The following is a 17,241-nucleotide window of genomic DNA, read 5'->3' as shown; positions in this document are numbered from 1 at the left end:
GGAACAGAAATTTTAGCATCAAATTTAAGTTTTCTTTTTTTTTTTTAGTTGTTTGTTTTGTCTGTTTTAATAATTTTGTTGTAGCTTCATTTTAATTTTATATGGTTTTCGAATGTTTTTTTTTCTTGGAGCACTTCAGTACAGAGCCTTTTTACACCTAATTTTATTACGCATATTACGTTGTCATGCCCCTATTCAAATCCATAAATGTATACAAGGTATGCACTGTTTTTACTTGTTTTGTTAAGGTATTATGTATGCAATACTTGTACGTACATTTTTTTAGGTTCTGATAATTTGATAATATTCCATTAAATAATACCCACCGCAAAGTGAAGTGTCCTTCATTGTTGTTTATCAATATGTGTTTACTACTATAAATATATTGATTCAATTTTTTTACCTACCCGAATAACCCGTATTCGTTTTACAGTTTGTGTTATGCGAAATAAACACGTTTTCTATTTGGTGCAACCAGTGTCTGGATTTCAATTTGCCTTATTTCATAAGTCAGATCTAATTCCCAATCACAAGTGATATTTCCACATTTATCATCTTTTCTCTCTCTCTCTCTCTCTCTCTCTCTCTCTGTTTATCGCGGGTTCGGTTCCCGGCCGAGTCATACCAAATACATATCGCTTGGCGCTCAGCAGTAACAGTTAGTGATAGGAACTGAAAACATGTTAAAGCTATATTACATATCCAATTCAAAATCTATCTATCTATCTATCTATCTATCTATCTATCTATCTGTCTGTCTGTCTGTCTGTCCATCTGCCTGCCTGACTGCCTGCCTACCTACCTACATATGTACCTGTATGTCTGCCCATTTCCCTCCTCCCCCACACACACACTCATCTGACTTGGCTTGTCCTTTCTTCTTCTTTTTCAGATTGATTTGATTAGCCAATTACTTCTCTCATATTAAGTTGCTAAGTTAACCAACGTGACGTTATGTAAAGGGTTCTCAATATTAAAGGAAATTTCTAAGGCCAATATGTTATTACATTATTAAAGATACTACTTTTCCGTAAGTTGTAAATAGGCTAGTTTTGTTTTTAGACTGCTTTTCTTCGATCATTGTTGCAGAATAGATACCAGATAAAGGACACGCGGTACTAATGGAGGTATATTAGTGGACAAAAAATGTATTAGAACGGAACGCACAGAACAGTGACGTCAAAACTGATTCTTAATTTTGAGCATGCGCAAATTTTAGTTACAACAAAAATGGCGGCTTCCATGACGGTACTTATGTTTATAAGTAAATTCTAGACATGTTTACATTGTTGCTTAGTTCATTATTTAAGAACACATAAGTGGGGCAGAGTCCCCAGTGATCTATTCAAACATTAGTGATTATGTTATTTTAAGTGGAACCTTCAGATGAAAAGCTCAAGTTTATTTACAACTGTAGACGTTTTCAACGTATCGAACCCAAATCTGCAATTCTCGCTTATGTATTAGGCTTCTTTGCCAGTGTAAAAATGTTACTTGTTAACCCATTTAAAGTTGCTGCACAGTTCTAAAACGTAAGACGCATCACATAATTTTGTTTTGGTGTTACCGAACCATAAATGTGTCAAGTGTCATACTTCATCATCCAGTGTCTCACCAATTGTACGCTGATGACACCCAAATATACAAATCTAGCCACCCAACTGAAGTTGATGCTAACATTCAAGGTGTAGAGACGTGCATTTCTCATGTGAAATCATGGATGACATGTAACAAGCTGCAGATGAATGATAAAACTGAGGCCACTCTGATCACAACACAAAGATTTTCTCATTCACATCCTTTACCTCAAACAATAAATGTCAGCAACACCAACATTAAATTCACACAATCAGTACGAAACCTAGGTGTTACTCTGGACGGTACTCTCACATGTCATGAACATATGCAAGGCTACATATCTTGAGCTGAGACGCATCAGCTCAATTCGCAAATATCTTTCAGTTGATGCCACTAAAACACTTGTGTGTTCATTAGTACTTTCAAGACTGGACTATTGTAACTCAATTCTGTCTGGTTCATCTCAATATCTACTCCAGAAACTTCAAAAAGTTCAAAACAAAGCTGCTCGGATCATACTTAGAGTACCATGATCAGAGCACACCTCCCCGCTGCTCTGTACCCTACACTGGCTATCCATTCGTTCCAGAATCAAACACAAAATTTGTTCTCTGTGCTACATTTCACTGTCAGACTCTAGTCCAACATACCTATCTGACCTCACCCATGTGTACACACCAGCAAGTTACTTACGCTCCTCTTCTGACAATCGTATGCTCATTATTCCAAGTATGAAAACAAAGTCATATGGACAGCGTTCTTTTGCATACCAGTGCCCATGCAATGTGGAATGAATTGCTCACTGAACTTAGACACAAAGACACAGTGATTACATTCAAGAGGGCTCTCAAAACTCACTTATTTCGACTGCAAGAACAAACTTAAAGACCTAATAATGTTTCCTAACTTAAATATTCTCAGCATTTATTTTTATTTTTTTTTTCTAATTTCATGGTGCTTGTTTTTGTAATCGTTAGATGTTTTTTATCTTACTAGTGTTGTCTAATATTGTAAAGCTCTTAGAGCTTCTAAAGATTAGGCATTATACAAAGTCCTCATTATTATTATTATTATTATTATTATTATAAATATCATATGATAAGTCTTACATTGTTAGACTACTGCACAGTGAATTTCACACACATTTTTAATGCATCACACCTTTTGCAGGAAATTAAAGAAGAAAGTAAGAAGAAGCGATTGAGGAGACAGTGGGATCTGTTGGTGAAAAGGGTATTTATTTCTTTGCACAGTCGCTGCCATTTTATTATTGTATTTTCATTTATAGTAAAAGTCGTACTGGTCATGTAGGCGTTCAACACCAAACATTTCAGTAGTGAGTGTAATTATTTCATAAATTGTATTAAAGTACATTTAAATGACAGTTATTCACTATATTTGGATCCTGTTACAACCATATTCCTTTGAAAGGTCATTATTTAACACCCTGAGAAGTACATATGGTAATATCAATGTTCAAGTACGTCACCATATGTGGACAAGATCAAACTAAAGGTGTAATCAGATTATATCCTAATTGAAAGATGATTAAGTGCACTTGTATGACTTTTATTAAAACACAAGCACAATAAAATTGGCTTTATAATTAGACAGGATTTTAAACCTTTGAGCTGTGAAAGTTCAGGACAACGGGTAAAAAGTGGTTTTTGTTGTTCGATTTTGCTTTAACTAGGCAGAAATCAGTTTTTGATTTTTCCAGGTCATCTGCCATGGGGTCGTATAATAAGCTGACATTCAACGGATAAAACTCCAAGTTTTTTGTTTTGAACTTTGGAAAGAATCATCTTCAAATTTTTATTTTAATATGACACCTGACAATCAGTATTAGTGCAGTTAAAATTTAATCTGCTATATAAAATATTTACTTCATTGACATTCTAACCATTTGCCTTATTTAATAAGGTTTAAAGAATTACTAGGTGAACAGCTTAGTTTCATTTACTACCTGTAAATGTTACATTAGAAACAATGTAATGACAAACATAACATTATATTGGTTTAGGCTGGTCATTTTTTCCCCTCAATATTATATATATATTAAATGTTATTTTTGGGATTTTTTTTTCCATGGAGGGGAAAGTGTTAGGTTTGGTAAGAAACACTGGTGATCGACTTACCGGAAACACATTTTTCGTTTGGCACTGTACATTCTGGACCCATTGTTTTTGCTAGTTTTTTTAATTTGTGAGTTGCAAGCAAACTTAAATATATTTTTTAAAAAATATTAAACTAAGTACTCAAGATAAAACTCTTTAATCCACTGCATCTCATCAACAAAACCCTTCCTATGCACCCCGTCCACATATATGATCCACTGTTTTGTGTGAATATGAACAAAGTACACCGTTGTTTCATCAATGTTTTTGATCAAATTGTCAGTTTGTTCTCTTCCGTCCTTCACGAACTAATCAAACGATTTTATATTCTCCAAATCTATATACATTATGGTATGGGTGCATATATTACATAACCAGAGTTCGTGGACATAGTTTGTCTTTAATAAATCATTGATGAATAATACATTTTAACAGTACAAGGTAAGTTTCTTTACTTTTCTTAACGAATAAGCATTTTGTGTATCTATTTTATCGTAACATGTGGTGAGTGGGGCAGGCAAAAATTTCAACACAAATTTATTTTGTTTCTTAATTCTGGGGATATATGACCTAGTTAAAAAAAAGTTCTGAGACAGGAAAAAAATAATTTATTTTATCGTGTCCAAGGATATATGGCAAATACATCAGCAAGGAAGTACTTTTGGCCCAATTATTTTAATCTTTTGTGGCATATAATCTCGAGAGCATTTTGTGTGTGTGATTTAGATTTTTAACGTAGCTTTAACAATTTTCCAGTCATATTGTTATGATATCTGCAGTGTGGCATTTTAATGTGATGTCTAGCACTGGGGCATCATGAGGCAGACATGTAGCATAAAGTCCCACCCAGTCACATTATCCTGAAACTAGGTCAACTAGTCCTAACACTAACCTCTTAATGTTGAGTGCCTAGCGAGGCAGCTGTCAATACCATTTGTATAAGTCTTATAGGACAACTGTGGTTCGAACCCATGACCTCACCAATCCGGGGCAGATGCTCTAACCACTTGGCCACTGGAGCTGTCTGAGCATTTTGTAGACTTTTGAAAGTGGATTTACGTAATTCCTTGTAAGTGTTTCAGAACATGAATGGTAATAATAAATGATGCCAATGAAATTGAAACAAGAAATGCTTTTATTTGATCTATTTTTTATTTTTTCATTACCTAGGCTGATGCATGGTTAAAAAGAGTCTGAACAGCCACCAAATTTTGCCATGATGGTTTTGCGAGGAGATCGAGTGGAATGGAAAGGTGTTTTATTTCATGCTTTTCATAGGCATCCCTCCTTAATAAGCTATTTCTGTCAGAAAAATTCACTATTAATAAACACCTTTATTCAATAAAACTGCTTCTATTTATACTTGTTTGGCTTCTCTTAAGTGAATTGCTTTCATGTCCCATTTGAGTTTACATAAAGTAAATACCAAGGATGTGTGTCATTACCTTAAATCAAATATAGGTGCAGCAAGCAATCGTTTAATCTCCATATGCTCAATTGTTGTTTTTGTGCATATAAACACAATCCATCATGCAATTTAAAAAAAAAAATTTGCACTGGTTGCCATGTTCTGACTATTTTCCTATTTTCCTAATACCATATACAGCAAGCATTGGAACTGAAAATAGTCCTATACCCAGTATATATTTCTTGATTGTGAGGTTAAGAATAATTTAACACTTTTCCATAACATCAACTCCAGTTCTGTTTTCATATTTGACTAAAATGTGCATAGGTTCCAATTACATATGTAGCTCCATTTATCATTGGTAAAATCTGTAAAGTTTTACAAAAAGATAGATACAGAACAACTGATGACATTTTTTTACCCCAGTAAAAATAATTGTAGACATCATAACTATTGCACCAGATGGTAGATAAAACTACAATAACTGAGAAAAAGGTAAAACCTATGTAAATCTTCCAACAAAGAATTGTACAAAACATTATCACACCTTCAAGGTGTCCAGTGAAAGCTGAAACTTGGGAAAGACTAATGATTGGCAGCATCGTAGAGAGACTATTCCTATGGTTAATTTGTCTGTTTATTTGGATTGTCATGAAATTATCATTTGAAAATGGTTCCAATCAATGATATCCCATTTTATTTTAATTTTGGCACATGTATCATCCATTTTGCCTACTTTATCAAATGTAGTGTACCATTTCTTGCATTTTTATCAATCTAACTGTAACTGTTGAATTTGCATATCACTTTTATAAACCATTCATTAAATAATTTTGTTATAATAAATTGTCAAAAAGTTATTTTATATAAAGCAGACCTGCCAAGCATACTGAAAAAATCAAGAAAATTCTGATTTATGGATCTCCTGAATCCCCGATTTTTAAGATGAAATCCTTATTTTTAAACTCCCCGAAAAAGAAAAAAAAACTTATTTGTTTATACAAAAACATCATTTTCCTGGTTTTTTTCCTGACTTTCTTGGTCTGGTATGTTTCTTAGTACTTTACCATATCTGGCTTGATTTCGGTTTTCATCCGCCAATACAAAGAGATTTTCTCACAAAGAGATGGTTCTCTTTATCTGATCCTATCAGCAAATCACAGCAGCATAATGGATACGTTTCTCAGCAAGGAGTGAAAAAAAGATGGAAAGGAAGTAACAGGTAAGAAAAAAAGAAATATGATAAAAATATAGGAGTGTTTGGGAGAAGCAGTTTGTTTTCATTCGTCCATCGACTTGTGGGGCCTATCATACATTCTGCCACTGAAGATCTGCTCTTTCCACATTCAATTCTGCGTCAGAAATGTACATTTGGTGAAGCTAAAATTATCAGTGCAGATCATCAGTATTGATTCTTCCATTCAGTTGGAGAAAAAGGCTAGGTCCTTAAATGATACTACAGATTGTTTAGACACATCTGCAATGCTCGCATGAATTAGTAAGTCATCCTTTAGTGGGTTGCTCTCATGAAAAAAAAGGATGAATCTGGCCAACTGTTCTTTTCAACCCTTGGGGCAGTACTGCTATCAATACTTTCAACACCACACAGCTGCAGCAATGCCGAGGGAGCATTCTCAATCGCCACAAAACAACAGAACAGCCAAAGAGCCAGCCTGTCAGCATCAACACTGAAAGCTATTCTTGTTAGCAAATTTGTCACCCAAAGACAAAAAAATGATAAACTTTTGCAGAAATGCAGATCTGCAACATACAGTAGACTGAAATGATACAAGTAAACATCTTTATCATGAAATGTACACCTTACTATTTTACCCCCTCCTTTTTTACCCTGTCTCCTGATTTTTAATGGTGTTTTGGAGGCAAAATCCTGATTTAAGTTTTTCAATGTTGGCAGGTCTGATAAAGGACGTTAAATTTTATTAGGCTTTGATTTAAAATACAAGTTGCAAGGCATTGTTTTCAATTTAGAAATGATGCTAAAAGTACTTCAATACAAAATCTAGTTTGAGATTTATATAATCATTATATTTTTTTTAAATTGATGATGAATTTTATTCAGCACCTGATCACATGAGTGCTTTTGTTGATAGCCAAACCGTATTGGACAAATTCAAGGAGGTTGCTCTGGGTCGGCTGTACATGCCCAGTCAACGAAATGGTTAGTAATCATACATACTTTTACCATGCACAGTTACTTTAAAGATATAAGAAAATTATGAAAATGATGTTTTATATGTTGGTTGAAATTTAGTTTTCTTCAAAATAATTTTAGAAACTTGATTGCTCTGCGCTAGGCATGACTGCCATTTAATCCTTGATAGAGATATAACTATTTTTGTAATCGGTAGGTTGAGAGTTTCAAATTTTTTTTTAATGTTAAAGGTTATTGTCAAAGCCGAGTACAAAGATTGATGCTGAACAAGTTTAACAGTGCTTAAACTTTCCTTTTGTTCTGTCATGTTAATAGTATTTCATACCGTAAGAATTGTCTGGTACAGCGCTTATCAAACGTTTTAAATATATGTTCATAGATGTTGCAAGAGAAACTGAGGAGGAGCCTCTTGCATTGCCATATGCAGAGTCGTCAATGTACACTTGGGATATGCTTGTGTTCTTAATACCAGCAATACTTAGAAGAAATGGAATTTATGGTGAGTATCAGGATATGTATTTCAACATCCTGGAATACATTTGTGTGGTGATCAAAGAATAGAGGGAAAGCCCAGATGTGCACAACATAGATGTGTTTTATGTGTGCAATTGGTCCTCTTTTTGGCCATAAGAAAGTATTTTTTCTGTCATTCAGAAGTTATTAATGACATATATGCATACCATTAGTTGGTGATATATTGACATTTTTGGAGGGGATATGGTGATAAAAATTGATTATAATCAACCCTGCAGTGCTCAAAGAAAAAAAAATTGGACACAGACCCAAGGCTTGTAACTTTAAAAGATCACAAGCCCTGACCAACATTCCACAAGCCTGAACTCCAATTTCCATATACCCAATATTTCCCCTTATTTTAATATTATTTGTCACACAAAATTGCAATTCGTAGGGGGTTTGAAGGTAATACCGGTGTATTTAGTGTTCCCCACTACACTCACTTGAGACTGGATTGTCCTGGTGTTCAAACTTCTCTTTTGGTGTCTCAGACAATCAGGGTCAGAATCAAGTTGACATATGTCAATATATTGTTTAAAGTATGTGCAAAGAATTCATTGTCACCCTCCAGGCTTAATTGTTTTTTTGCTTTTATTTAATAGCATGTTTCACAAGTTAAAACTCCATCTATGAATTCTTAAATTTATTTTTGTTTGGCTTTGTTGATACTATTGATAACAAATTTCTTTTTAAATCAACTTCAGATATGAATCACACTTGAATACTATTCTGACAGTTGAAATGATCATACTATTCATTTTATATGTGCATTAAAATCTGGCTTTAAATGTTGCCACTATTCACAAACATATCAAGAACCTGTAATACATATGGCTTAAACATTTTCATTTAAAGGAATGATACACATTACCTTTTTTTATATTACATGCATCTAGCATCTCATTGATTTACCTATTGCGTTGTTCCATGTCCTGAGCAATGAGCATACCTATGCAGACCACACAGTGGTCTCACCCAGTGCAGTGTTCAAACACATCTCACAAGCTATTGTCAGCCAGTTAAATAATATATGAAATGGTGGTGTATAACCTGATCTCTTAGCCTTTTAATTACCGCTTTTAAGTTTCCCAAAGGATAGTTTTACATCAACTCCAATTATGACTGTTTACTGTTTCTGTATGCTACTTGTAATGGGCATCTACTGAGAGTTGTAGTTTTTTTCTCCATATTTTATTTCCAAAGACTTCTGAAAATTGTTTTCTCGAAACACATCAGTGTTGGGGGGTTTGGGACTACAAATCATGTTTTTAGCATGACATGTCATGTAACAATTTGATTAAAATCAGATTTAGACTCCACATAGGACAGCAGCAGTCTGATTTTAATCTTTGTGGCAGGTATGTCAGCATCTTGAAAATACATTTCTGCATTTCATCATTTAAGTCAAATTTTTCTTTGAAAATTTGATTACAACTCAAATGTGCACCTCTTTTATAACACTGGACAGGCCTGATCTGACATAAGAGGGGCCCCAGGCATCTGACTATGAGATTTTTTAGCACTGCCTTTAAAACAAGTCATCATGGTGATTTTTATGTACATGAAAGTTTATGTTAATTGAGTACCCACAAACAAAATACATGTATTATGATTTGTACAAAATTTATGTTTTATGGTAATGTTTTTGTCTTAAATTTTTACAGGAAAAGCCGCATATAGGCCAGAAAATCAACCTTCATGGTGGCCAAGAAATGTCCGCTTTTCCTCTCCAAACAGCAATACCCAGGGTAATCCTGATTTTCCTATTGCATTGCCACCATTGCTTTGTTCAAGAATTTCTTCATTTATTTGCCTTTCTCAATTGTACCTATCAGTCAAGCACATGTTAAAGATAGATTTCAATGTTTTAAATTTCATTGTAGATGTATCATCCTCTTACTTTAGAGATTTCATATTGTTCTGTAGGTGAGAGCAATTTGTTTTGCATCACCATATCATTAAAGCCTTTAAAAAAAATTTGTTTTAAGAGAAAAAGATGCAATAAACATTTTTTTTATTTAAATGTGTACATTGTCATATTGCAAACATGGGTATCAAACCATGACTACCTTCTTGAATTTCCAGAATTGGTTGAAAAATGCATTTTATTTTGCCTACATGCAAGAAAAAAAGTTCTGTTCCTTTATCAATGGCTGTAGCTGGCATTCTGTAATGGTATTGTCTGTAATTTATCTATTACAGTTATCGTGCTTCGTGTTTACACTATGCATATACATTGTGTCAGTATGTTGTTATAGTGTATTTCAAATAAACATGTTGCTGTTTCTAGAGAATAAGCGACTTAGTGTTGGAGAGATGCGAATGGTTCTGAATTCATTTTTAGAACAATGCAGAAATGAATACACTATGTTTGTATACTTTTTTTCTTTTATTTCTTGTTCCTTAGTATTAGTTGATTTTGAATGCCAACACAAGCATGATTAACAAGCCATAGTCCGAATTAGACTCATTCTTTTGTAATGGAAATATTTTTCTGTTTTATTAATTATTTCATTTATTGATTTTGTTTTTGTTTTATTGATAAATTTATTATATAGTGATAAATTTTAAATTTTTACAAGAGAAAGGCAATATTTCAATTTTTATTAAAATTCACTTAACCATTCGTATCCAAGCAGTATTTATCTATCCAGAAGTATGTATAATGTCTTAATTTTCTAAAGCCAATGATTGACAGCTATTATCCAATTGAATTTTGTCTTCACGTTGAATAGACCCATTAAATATAGAAATGTAATTTTGTCCAGTCAGTATGCATTGCAAAAGTTGTCATTATCTTGTTGTTTTTTTGTTGTTTTTCGTTCAATGGTTGCCACCTCATGAACTGGTTATAAACAAATATCTTTATAATTAATAGCTCAAAGTTGAAATAGTTACAGCTATTGAAATTTTTCGTCCCAAGCAGCTTGGAGATTTTTAATACCGAGTGGTTCCAGTCGGTTAATTTGCCTAAAGATGGCGAGTTTTTATAATAATTGTCTAAAGTTTATATTTTATCCTGTTATTGAAAGATATGTGTTCAAGTCCATGATAAATAGTGCTTGTTTCCTGTTTCAAGTTCAGAAGGGACTTTTCACAATTAAGTGAGTAAATTGTGACCAAATTACTTCTCTGGAGACAGTACTTACCAAGTAGTTATGATAAGAAAGTTTAATTTAACATTGTATGTATGTACAAATAAAGTTTCAGTAGTTTCTGATTCATAATAACAACTAATAATCAATAAATACTGCTTGTCATGTATAGCATATCATATGCTGAAAAATGGCATTAAACCCACAACAATAGTAATTCAACTTCACTGTACAGACTCTTCATTGAATTTTTATATTATATTGAGAAAGCAATGTCAAAAGTGTATCTATATAATCTATTATAGAAATGTTCAGGTCTCCTTAGCTCGCACAATATCAGATTTAAAAATGACATCATGAATGAATGCATGTTAATTGCAATGACATAAGATTGCATGTGCATGATAACACTTAAGAATTTTCATCATATTGGTATATATGTGTCTACCTAGTTGTGTTGATTAGTGGACATATCCTGAGGTTTCAGTCCTCAGTGGGTTAATGTAACTTTAAATTTAGAAAATTAAGAAAACCTGTTGAGACTTATTCCTCCATTTTGCTAATGGATTAATAAGTATGTAGGAAAAAACATAGCTGCATGATATTTGATGTTTGCAAGCAAGAAATTTTTACAAGATTCAAAGAAATTATATTTATTTTAGTGGAAATGTAGATTCAAAGCATGATCAGTTGGCTGTGTCATATGGCCAATTGCAATATCAAGGCTAGGGCAGTATTTAATTGTTAACCTTGTATATCATTTCTGTTTTAAATATTAATTTTAAGAGTTGCCTGGTACTCAGAATAGCAAAGTCTTCAAGTGTATTATTTGCATTTACTGTTAATACTTGCAGGAACAAGTTTATTTCAAAGTACTGTTTGAATGTTGGCATGCCAATACTTCAGTTCTTAGATTTACTAATGTGTTGCAGCATGTTTAAATAGATAGACAATGAACAATAAAAATAATAAAGATGTTGGCAGCTTAAAATATAATATACACGAGAGTACAAAGTGTAAGAAAGAAGGTCAATTAAATCCAGCATCAGGATGATGGTTTCATAAAGAATTTCTAATTAAACGTTTGATGTGATATGCAGGTGTTAATATAATAGGAACAGCTGAATATATATGACATAATTTCATATATATATATATATATATATATATATATATATATATATATATATATATTGTGTCTCTATCATAAAAAGTATTATATATACTAGTGGTAGGTGAAGCGTTTTCCCATGTAACTTACTGGACTTTGTCTGTATGTATGTTATGAATTTATTAAAGCTTAAGTTACTTCACATTTATCTTATTAACACCACCATTAAGAAAAATAGAAAGACCATTACACAACTTTATCGGAAAATAATTATTTACATAAAAATTTCAATCAAAAGCATTTATGGAAAGAATTCCATGAATTTGAATGTGTGTTGCTTGTTACTGTGGTAATATCAGACAGGTTAGTGATGACCAGTCCGCTTTAGCCATTTTCTTTAAAGTTTACAACATATTTAAATGACATGTAGGGTATCACACCTTCCAGCCCTTACAATTTTGCCATTTGTGTTATGAAAATTACCCATAACATGCAGATTTAGGTTATAAAAGCAAAAACTATGGGAAATGATCAATGGCAAAAATTGTGGAACATTTGTTCATCTGTGTTTGATTTGGATCTGGGTTTCATATTTGAATTAGTTAAATTATTCAGCGAACCTGACTAACTTTACAGATGCTTTAAACTGTGTTGCCATGATCAAACTGTTTATTTTCGATTTTAAAAAAAAAAAGAGATGAATTTTTAAGATAAAAGGGGAAATAATCCTCTTGAAAAGTGTTAATTATCGACACCGAAGAATAAAAAGGATTATTCAGATTATTGTTAATAAAAAGCTGGAATGGACACAATTACGTTGATTGGACATCACATGCCAGTTTGAGTATCACTTGTGGCAAGAGATGTGATTGCCGTCATCATGTGAAATGGAAAAAGATAAGAATTAGGTCAAGTTGAGAGATAGACACAAGCCATTGAGCTGCACAGGGTTTGGAACTTGAGTATGTGCAACTGTACTAGTAGCAACTAATCTCTGTTTACTTTACAAACTTTTCAGTTGAACATAATGTTTATTTTTGCTGCATGATTCGAATACTTAACTTTTAATTACATTTTTGAGCTTTACAATAACAGCTTTTGATACTGTTTTACACCGTACTGAAAACTGGTCAAACTTAAGGAAAAATCTACTGCCTTACTGAGACGGACTTGTCAAGGCTGGCAGGTCGGGGGTATTGACTTTTATTGTATTTTTTTATATATTAAAGTAATCCAGAATTACTTCCGGTTATGGCTCATAAGTTGTCAAAGTTTAAGAATGTATTATTTTGTTTCAATAGTAGATTTACAATCAGCTATTCTTTTATTTATAGTGTTCATGAATGATAATGAGGCTGCCATGTGTCAGGGTAACATGGTGGAAGAGGATGGAGAGATGGAGCATCCAGCTCTCTCTCCCATCATATCCACCTGGAGAAAGATCCAGTTGAGCAGTTACCTGTCAGGGCCACCAGGATGAAGAAGCTGATGTTGTGAATCCTCAGGTGGAATATGTCATTCAGCTACCATCATATGCTCTGTCCTAGTATCTGACAATGGAATTGTCAAACTTTAGTAACTGTGTGCATACAGAATTCAGGATGTTTAATGAGAATATGTCAGTTACATAAACTAATATTGATATCAATTTTCATTTTTACTGTATCTTTTCAGATAGTGTCTAATGCACATTTGCTATTTCCTTTATAAAACTGATATTTTTTTAACAATACAAGACTTTAAGATGTTTTCAATATTTGTGGACTGAATGTTATGAATCTTGATATGTACTGATTGGTTGTGATCAGTGTGGAGACTTCTGGATTCATTACCAGTGCATGAGAACCAATGATTCTTATAAAGCTGTTTCTGCAAGCAGATATGTTTGTGTATTTTGTCAGATTTAATTTAACAGACTTAAAAATTTAATTTTTAGGTTGAGTGTATTCTGGTATAAGCTGTCAGTGGCAACATCACATAGCAAACAATATCCAGATGTCATAGAGTAAGCTGTGTGATTTGGCAGCTGACATTTTTTATGCCAGTGAAAAATCAAAACCAGTGCTTCGTGCTTTTAAGCTAGTTTCTTAATCAGTTTATTACAAGCAGTAAAGCACTGTTATTGACTGCCAACTAAGATTTAATTTCATTGTGTGCAAGACAGTTTATTTCCAAGTTATTCATAATAGTTGATGAACTGAATACACGTTATGCTTTACTGTGAAAACGGATAAATGCTCTTGCTATAAGAAGTAAAGCTTGGTTGCTGACTTCGTTGTTCTCATAATAGACTGACAACAAACCGTGGCCTAGTGGTTAAAGCTTCCACCACAGAAGCGGGAGTTTGTGGGTTCGAACCCCAGCCGAGTCATACCATAGACTTACACAAATGTTTTTAACAGCTGCCTCGCTAGGCACTCACCATTAAGAGGTTAGTGTTAGGACTGGTCAGCCTGGTCCGAGGATAATGTGACTGAGTGAGACATTATGCTACATGTCTGCGGCATGATGCCCCGGTGCTAGACATCACTATAAACTGCCATACTGCAGACATCTTAGTGATATGACTGAAATATTGTTAAAGCTGCATCACACACACACTCATAATGGACTCCTTGTCGGACATTTTCATTGGTTAGTTGAAAACCAGCTGTCACTGAAAAGATACTCGTATCGACCTGATTGTAATGTACACAGTGTCAGGTTTCATAACATGGATATGGGGTATAAGCTTTCTTTATTATATCAATAGCAAATGTGTACCGTATATACTCACGTATAAGCCGAATAATTTACGAATAAATAAAGGCCTGGAAGGGGGGGGGGGTCGGCTTATCCATGGGCCAGTGTGTAAACTTTACAGTTTTTGTGTCTTTTTTTTTTACTGATATAATGGCTGTAAATCTTGGAACATGAAACAATAATTTATTCTGTGTCCTAAGACATATGCATGTAGAAAAATTGTAACTTTCGGTGACCTGACAATTATTAAACTGTTTTAAAGTACTATGCTTGATTTTGTTATTACTTTGCATGTGCATATTTTCTGATTTCTCAAACACAAAGTTGAATAAAAGTAAACAAAAGACTTTATAATTTGCAGGCCGGTTGAGTTTACCAGGAAGACCATGCTGAACTATAATGTACAATATTTACACAGTGCAAAGTGTGCATAGCCTCACTTAAATCCTCGCTTATTCCCAAACATAGATGCAGATTTCGCTTTATTCATTGTTTCAACCAAATTGCATTCTTCCAGATAACATTTCAGCTAGTCCTTAATAGTTGTTTCATTTATGTTGAATTACATGCTCACAAGTTACTAATTTTCAATTATATAAGTGATCCTACAAATTGATGTAATATTTTTTAAAAGGTACGCACATTTATTTGTACAATGCACAGAACCATCATAATTTACATGTTCATGAATAATGGTAATAATAAAGCCTAAAATGCACATCGAGATCAACTAAGATCAACATAAATCAATTTTAGTTTTGTGTTTTAGCTGAACAAACATTCCTTTCCACACAGTGGAAAGCTTGATGTTTTGGCGTCTCCTATGTTGATAGTCTGCGAATTTGTCTTTCATTTTGTGACAGCTGTACAGGCCACTTAATCATTAAAACTCTGAAACTGGCTTGTGATAAAAAGGATTTTTGACCAGTAACTATACCAGTTTAACATTGGTATATACAGTATTAAAATGCCAGGTTTTCACTTGTGTAAGTTTCTTTCGTGGGAAGGAGCTTTAGCATATGGAGTTGCAGCATTGTTAGTAATCATTATTGCAGTTGAAATTAATTGTGGACTATTTTATTGTTTTGGTTTATCTTTTTTTCTAGTTTAGTTTTTTATTTTTGTATTATTGTAGAGGTAAAAATAATCATTAATTTGTGAATAATGTTTAAACTTAACATTCTATTTAGTGAAGAAGCGAATGCTTTATACTAAAATAATTATTTCGTTATAACAATAATTCACAGACGATACAACAGAACACGTAGGACTTTTCTTGTTTAGAAGAAATGAAAATCGAAGACATGTAATAATCAGGAGTTCTGTACAAAAATCAGAAGATATAAAATGGGGAGGTAGGCGTTGAGCGACCCCAAAAATCAAGGTTTTTTTCCCTCCCGGCATGAAAGTTGAGAGGTATGGTGTAAGGTCGCTTACATCAAAGCAAAGTACAACTCAGCTTTTATGGTATTAGCATAATTTTTGAAGCATTATTTATGCAGCTTTATAAGAAAACAAAATATTAAATAAATTTCATTTCAAAGAAGATTTTACAATTTCTTTTTAGTAATCATGCGCAATAACCTCGAGATAAGTATACATGTAATTTTTTAAATACAAGTTTGCCAAAATAAATGCATTTAGAACTTACCTCATACATCTTGAGATGCCTCGGTGTTGTAAGTCCGCTTATATGAAGGTCATGCACTTTTTGGTGTTTATACATGTTCAGTTTGGGGGTCGGCTTATGTGCAAGTATATACAGTATAGCATTTTTGAATCAATTTGTAGGCTTGGTGTGTTATAAATTTTAAATGTAATATTATAGTAATAAAGATGTAGCCCAGTTAGTATGCATGTTACACTGATATCTATCATTATGATTTTTTATACAGACAAAATGTAGAATTTATTTTCTGGAAATATGACATTTGCAACAGTTGTATTCATATGCTTCAAAAGTATTATAGTAACAAGTATGGTGCTTAAAAATTTTCACTTTATATTTTTGTTTTTCTATTTAGTATAGTGTCTACATGAAGACTTGATGCAAATAAACTTCAGATTTGTTTTCTTCATGAACCTGTTTCATGTTTTGTTACTTGTTCCAGAAAAGAAAATAAGAAGTAATAAAATGCAGTAAAGGCATATTTCTTTCCTCTTTGTTTTTTCTCTGCCACAAATGTGGAAGGTGCATACATTACTAAGTTCTATCTTTCAATCTGTTACACACTGCTAAGTGGTGTATTTTAGGTCAGTCAGCTTCTGGAGTCCTGCCACTTTGTATGCCATTGCCATTCAACACAATACATAGGCAGAATCTATTTGTATACTTACAGAAATCTGCTTTCTTCTATATTGTGTTATTTATTGTCAGCTTCACTCTCAACTTCAGCAACAACTGTTCTGATGCATGCATCAGCAGATAGTTTCATTCACTCGACACTGGAAAAGTAGATAATGAACTCCTTTTCATTCTTAAGTAAACAATTTTTGCATCT

General features: G+C 33.1%; 1 protein-coding gene and 1 long non-coding RNA gene across 2 annotated transcripts; both read left to right on the top strand.

Annotated features, from left to right (window-relative positions):
- The first annotated feature begins 1,151 nt into the window (after positions 1 to 1,151).
- Positions 1,152 to 4,879, top strand: LOC149775004 (uncharacterized). Its single transcript, XR_016416658.1, has 3 exons — positions 1,152 to 1,248; positions 2,749 to 2,811; positions 4,866 to 4,879. It is a non-coding gene; the product is annotated as an uncharacterized LOC149775004 (long non-coding RNA).
- Positions 4,880 to 4,887: 8 nt separating this feature from the next.
- LOC149775003 (uncharacterized) lies at positions 4,888 to 15,007 on the top strand. The gene is made up of 5 exons (XM_089944558.1): positions 4,888 to 4,948; positions 7,184 to 7,282; positions 7,656 to 7,775; positions 9,457 to 9,540; positions 13,333 to 15,007. The coding sequence occupies exons 1-5, from the start codon at positions 4,912 to 4,914 to the stop codon at positions 13,476 to 13,478; spliced, it is 486 nt and encodes a 161-aa protein (XP_089800684.1). The 5' UTR covers positions 4,888 to 4,911; the 3' UTR covers positions 13,479 to 15,007.
- The last annotated feature ends 2,234 nt before the right edge of the window (positions 15,008 to 17,241 follow it).

The sequence above is a fragment of the Sinohyriopsis cumingii genome, unplaced genomic scaffold (genome assembly GCF_028554795.1).
Source record: "Sinohyriopsis cumingii isolate HCF-2022 unplaced genomic scaffold, ASM2855479v2 utg000036l, whole genome shotgun sequence".
Lineage (NCBI taxonomy): Eukaryota > Metazoa > Mollusca > Bivalvia > Unionida > Unionidae > Sinohyriopsis > Sinohyriopsis cumingii.
Note: the sequence above shows the minus strand (reverse complement) of the source record. Positions and strands in the feature narration are given on the sequence as shown.